At 39.1% G+C, this 6,432-nt stretch overlaps 1 protein-coding gene across 1 annotated transcript; it reads left to right on the top strand.

Moving 5' to 3' along the window:
• The first annotated feature begins 3,151 nt into the window (after positions 1-3,151).
• LOC124373070 lies at positions 3,152-6,211 on the top strand. The gene is made up of 4 exons (XM_046831468.1): positions 3,152-3,170; positions 4,355-4,429; positions 5,472-5,715; positions 5,918-6,211. Exons 1-4 carry the CDS (start codon positions 3,152-3,154, stop codon positions 6,123-6,125), a joined length of 546 nt encoding a protein of 181 aa, XP_046687424.1. The 3' UTR covers positions 6,126-6,211.
• The last annotated feature ends 221 nt before the right edge of the window (positions 6,212-6,432 follow it).

Genomic DNA, 6,432 nt, shown 5'->3' with positions numbered 1-6,432 from the left:
GGCGTGGACTTGTCGTCTTCTGGTGAGTGACTTACAAATTTTTTGGTGATCTCTCAGGTTATACTGTATTCCTCTTCGAGACGGGGACCATTCCTCTCGATATACCTCTCGAAGGATACTCAGCGCCTGGGACTCCACAAATAAGAGTTGCATCAATTATTACTCTTTTACTGTCTTTAGGTAGTTAAGTTGGTTTATGTTAAATGTTTAATTATATATCTGTATTGTAAGAAGGGTTTAATTATCTTAAGGTATCTTATCTAAGTCTGTGTGGTTATATCAGTAATAGTCTTGGTTATATATATATATATATATATGGAGTTGTTTTTTTGTTTTTACTGTAGCGCAGATTAGAGGCAATACTGTCTGTAACTGTTATAAAATGATATAGGATACGTTTTTGCCCTTTACGGGAATTATTGCAATAAACTCGAGTCTGTAAAGTTCTGTAGTCTTGAGTTTTCCCGTCTTCACAGCTTAAATTTATAGTTATATTAATATAGTTGGAGTCACACCAAACATTTTCCTACTTACTAAATTTATAAATATATTCTTATTCTCACAATTAAATTTAACTTTTATTGTAAACGGTTCATCGACCTTTGGTAATTCTCTTGGGTCCCTACACCTGCTTACCCTGGTGAAGTCCCGGAACCTGGAAAGGACTGGTTCCTTGTTACAGTCCCTGGAGTCTCCTTCCAAAACAAGGTGGCGCCTCAAAAATAAATATTGAACATTTTTCGTCGTTGTTGTGGACTTCGCCTAGGACTTGGAACAACTTACCCCCCCTTTCCCCTGAGCTAGCCAGCATCAGTAACAGAGACTGGTGTGGACTGTTACAACTTTCAAAAAACGAAAAATTTAGAATGATGGCAGCAAGGGTGCAGAAATAAGCAAGTGTTAGGGCTGAATACTCCTCCAATGTATTTCTGCAGAGACTAAAATCTAGTGAGCAAATAGTGAGTTATTTGGAGACGAACATTGAAGTTGGTGTTCAAGGAATTACAAATATTCAAAAATGTTCAGAAGATACTTACCACCAGTCTTGTCGACAGTCTGTTGAAGACGTGACAACTACACACATTTCTGATTCTTGTTATGAAGCTGTTCAACAGTCCTCATTTACTCTTTTCCAGATAAACCAGAATGAACTTGTAGATCAGGTGGATCACTGTGAAGTTGTAGAGCAGCTTGACAACAGTGATGTTGCAGTATAACAGCCAAACATCACAGAATCTGCAGCTAATGTTTCAGTTCTGGGAATACCTATATTACCTATTGTGAAAAGAGAGAGGAAGACGTGAAGGTAACAAAAACTTTAATTGGACTGCCTATCAAGACGATGAAGTCATTCATTTAGAAAAAAATCTAAACGTAAGGATGAGCAAATGCTTCTATGTCGACAGAAGATATGTAAAAATCTATAGCGGGAACAATACTTTTTCAGTTTTCTGTTGAACAGAATCCTAGTAAAGTGTCATCAGCTTGCCTTGATAAATGTGCCGATATAAATAGACTAAGAAGAAATTCTAGAAATCGGATGTGTAATAAAATGTCGTGCAGCCGAAAACTAGAAGATGGTCATTGTGCATTTTTATGGCATAATAAACATAGCGTTAGTCAATTGGTACGTAATTTACGTACATAACAAGACTTCTCAGAGCTCAAAGCCGGTCTCGAGAAGTGAATTTGCTAGAGATTTGCATTGTGAACTTGTAAAGCCTTGGCTCAAAATCGATATCGCATTACGACTTTGCCGAAGCATCTACGAGAATCTATCGCCAGCATCCTCAAAGTTGATATTCCTGCTGCCCAAATAGGTCCTTAGTTAATCTAGGGAAGAAAATCTGTGGATTTTGTCCTTCATAGAAGCGAAGAATGACACCCGTTTCTGCCGTCGCTGCTCAAAGGCAATGTGTGGCAAACACCAACGGAAATGGTGTGAGGACTGCACCAACTAAGTGTTCATTTGAAAAAAAAACTTATCAATGATGTATGTAACCTTGAGTTACATTTTGCCCATTAAAACCATGTTTACACAATATAAAAATGTTTTTATCAATAGTAGTCTCTTTGACGCATGTTTTGCTTTTACGTTTGTTTTACAAACCTTACCTTTCTTGGGTTACATCATTTGCCCCAAAATCATCTAAACTTGCATGAGAAAACCTTAACAAACCTGCAAATAACAAAAAATCCATATAGGCATGGACTTCGAACCTGTCATTCTGTTATGCGTCTCTATCACGAGAATAGTTACTTTTTTTATCCAAATATTAGTGCATTCGACAATGTTGTCGATAAGTTAGTTGGGAAAAATAGCTTTCAAGTCTCGTATGGTGTTTTTTGTCAATTCCTCACCTCTTGGCGATGCAAGTCGTAATCTTAATTCTTTATGCCCGATTTATATTTTGTCTTCGAACTCTTCTACGTAAATTATCATTGTCCATATGATAATTCCACACTGTTGTTTTGTCTATACCTATTAGGACGTTCCGGTTTACTATGCCATTATTTCCCCATTTCTTCTACTGACATTTCTTCCGTATTACGATCACTATGTTCCAAATCATCTTCCAAGTAATCTGATCCTTCACGTTCTATTTTCTCTTCCTGAACATTTTCAATATTGGCACAAGCCTCTTCACAATCTGCAAATAATTGTTTACGCAGAGCTTTCTATTCATTGTAGCAAAGACTACAATTCATAAACTCTATTCTTCCTGAATTTATTTCTCATTATCAAGTAAAATACACATGAGTTTACGTTCCTCGTTGTTGTTCACACCTACAAAACTAAAAAGGACTAAATAAATAATATATCAATTTGGTTTGTATATTTAAATTGTCACACAAAGGCCGAAATTAGTGGACTGCTTTTAAATAACACAAGATACGATTTTAGGCCAGAAACAGTATTTAAATCTTTCATGCACGGTGTTACAAATAAGTAACGCATTTTTTTATGTCTGTGCTGTACGGTGTTACATATTTGTAACGTTGTATATTTTCTTCTCTAGGAGTTAGCACAGAAGCGCTACATACTTGCAAACTAGTAAGGGTAAGAACAGAACAAGTGGGTCGCGATAGAGGTGGAGGTCGAGGTCGCGGTCGATGTCGTCATCCATGTAAAACAAACACGTTGTAGTGAATGGAAGAGAACAGAGCAGGTAAGTCGCGGTGGAGGTTTAGCGCGATGCCATCCAGGAGGTTTACATCGATGCTTTTGAAAATCAAATGAGTTTGTTTTACATGGATGCCTACTGCGCGGTCTTCAAGGATGCTTCGCTGTGATTGGCGCGTTCAAGGCCAAGTTGTCAACCCCCCTCCCCTACACTACACACCCCAACAGCTCGCATGTAGTCAGGCGTCTGTCATCCCGTGCGGTAAGGTACACTTAAATCTTTGTTGCGTTGTTTTGTTCAAATCAAGTATGAAGGAAGAACTCATAGCGATTGTGCATCTCACTCCCGTATTGTGGGACAAAACCCACAGACAACATCATAACCGGCATGTTCTAGAAAAGGAGTGGAAGAAGATAGCAAATCAACTTGGAACGACAGGTGATTGATACAAGTTACAATACACAAAATAAAAGGTATCCAGTTATTATAGAGACATATTATATAAGTGTTTTTATTTCAATTATCAACAAAAACATTTTCTATAGTACATTTATAATAGGCTATTTTATTATTTCATCATTTATATTTATTTAACATTTACAGTAGAACCTCGGTTAACCGAGCCTCGCTTAACCGAGACTCCGGGTTAACCGAGGCCGTCCTCGGACGATTTTTTTTTATTTAAAAAGCAAAAGAAACACGCACAAACTACGTACAGTAATGAGCGTTTGGGTGCTCCTTTTATCGCAATACGCACGCTAGCCTGCAATGCGTTTAAAACTACTGTACAGTAAATTGTTGGCAACTGTTGTGTTTCCTCGGCCAAATATTTGCGTAGCTTAGCGCTTATCTTTGCCGAATGCATACGGCACTGTCACCCGACACCGCTCGCCAGAGCAGCTGCAGGTGTTGTAACCCGACACCGCTCGCCGCCGGACCAATGCGAACTGTTTCAATGCCGAGACGCGACTGAGCCACTCGCTCTCCCCACCACCCCGATTCGACTCCGTAGCTTATTGCGCATCTAGTGGGCTGTCCTGGTGTACAGCTTCAGCTCGGATGTGTTCGTGCATCATCGGTCTGCCCGAAGACGCCATTTCGTCTCAGTGGCAGTCCTTTGTTTACTTTTACAAGTCAAGTGTCTATCACTGTTTTTTTATTGTGTGTTTAAGTGCAGTTACAGTAGGTGTAAATGAGTGCTAAACGCAAACGTGTCGTTGTGTCCTTAGAGACTAAACTAAATGCGATTCGTCGTCTGGACAATGGTGAGTCAATAAGAACAGTCGCTAAAGACTTGGGTGTTGGTGAGGTTACCGTCGGAGATTGGAGGAGGAAGAGGGCTGAGTTAGAAAAATGGGGTGCTCAGAGCTTAAATTCCAATTGCAATTCAGAGAGAAAAACGTTTAAAAAGTGTGAGTATGAAAAAACTTCCGAGGCTTTATTCTTATGGTTTTCGGAAATGAGAGCAAGGGGAAGTCCAATAAGTGGGCCTATTTTGCAGGCAAAAGCGCTAGATTTCCATAAATCTTTTGGCGATGGCGATGAACCTTTTACCGCTAGTTCCGGGTGGTTAATGCGATGGAAGAACCGTTATGGAGTGCGGCAACTTAATATATCTGGGGAAAAACTTTCAGGTAATGAAACTGATGTGACAGTTTTTGAAGAAAAAATAAGAAAATTGATTTTGAGTGAGGGTCCTTACATCCGATCAAATATTCAACTGTGATGAGACAGGCCTTAACTTCAGAATGTTGCCCTCAAAAACTTTAGCCAGTCAGCAGGAAACATCAGCTCCTGGGTATAAGAAATCTAAAGATCGAGTTACAGTTTTAGGATGTGCCAATGCTGCAGGAAGTTTGAAACTCAAACCAGTTGTAATAGGCAAGTATAAAAAGCCACGTGCTTTTAAAAATACTAATGTGGACACATTTCCCAGCACATACACAAACCAGAAAAACGCATGGATGGACTCGCGGATTTTCAAACAATGGTTTTTTGAGGAATTCGTTCCAGTCGTTGAAGCTTTCTTGGAGAACAAAAAACTCCCTCGGCAAGGCCCTTCTTATTCTTGACAACGCTTCGTCCCATCCAGATGCTGATGAGCTAGTCAGCGATGGCATTAGAGCCTTATTTTTGCCTCCAAAACGTTACTGCCCTCATCCAGCCTCTAGACCAGGGAGTTCTAGAAACTTTTAAGCGAAACTACAAAAAGAGGCTGCTTAGAAATCTACTGGAGAAGCTAGAGGACGGGCTGGGTGTCACTGATGCTCTCAAGTTAATCACAATGAAAGATGTTGTCTACTGGGTGTCAGAAGCTTGGGATAACGTTAGGGAGGACACTATAAGAAGGTCATGGCGCAAAACTTTTCGGAATTGAAAAGGCAAGCCGCCAAGAGACAGCTGCTCCTGAAAACCAGCCAAGAGCATGTCCTCCTGAAAATGAAGAGCTTGTGAATCTTTGTAACCACCTTCCAGTGGCTGAGCCCATCAGTGCAGAGGACATCAGTGAATGGATCAATGGAGATGAGGATCAGGCCCTAACTGATGACGTGATTATCCAGATGCTCAACCAACCAGAAGATGATGACAAGTAAGTTTTTTGATTTTTTATTTATGCAAAATTTTAACATAAAAACATAATCCAACATCAATTTTTTAACACAACTACAGTATATTTGTTACACTTTAGTTAAATGTTGCCCATTCATCAATCCAAAACTAATTTCATACCAATTCCAACTGCTGCCTTTTGATTGCGTTACGGTTACGTAAAACAAAAGTTTTTTTTACAGCGATGAACCTGATGGGGCGACTGAGAAAATATCACATACAGAAGGTCTAAGAACGATCGAGGGAGCACTGGCATACATTGAACAACAAGAAACCGCAACAACAAACGATTTAGTTTGGCTGCGACGCTGGCGCAACAGGGCGGCTAGCCTAAGATCCTCTAATCTAAGTCAAAAAACAATAACTGATTTCTTTGGGAAAAAAGATTAGCTTACTTTGTTTATTTTTGTACAATGTACAGTAAATTAATTTTCATTTCTTTGATTTAATTTTGTAAACAGGAATACTGTACTGTAACTAAACTTCTGTACATTGTGTAGCCTATATCATACGTATTCAGTTGTGCAATAAATTGAGTGTTATATTAAAACAGTGTTTAGTATTGTGAGTGTTACCGTTTCCTCTCACGTTTTATTGCGTACTAATAACATTTCTTGTACTAATAAACTAAACAACAGTTCAGTTAATAACTTTTGTTCATGTTTTAGTATATCTTGAGCTATTTTTTAGCCCCGGT

The sequence above is a fragment of the Homalodisca vitripennis genome, unplaced genomic scaffold (assembly GCF_021130785.1).
Source record: "Homalodisca vitripennis isolate AUS2020 unplaced genomic scaffold, UT_GWSS_2.1 ScUCBcl_4777;HRSCAF=11151, whole genome shotgun sequence".
NCBI classification, from domain to species: Eukaryota; Metazoa; Arthropoda; class Insecta; order Hemiptera; family Cicadellidae; genus Homalodisca; species Homalodisca vitripennis.
The sequence above is the reverse complement of the archived record's forward strand: the minus strand, read 5'-3'. Positions and strand labels throughout refer to the sequence as shown.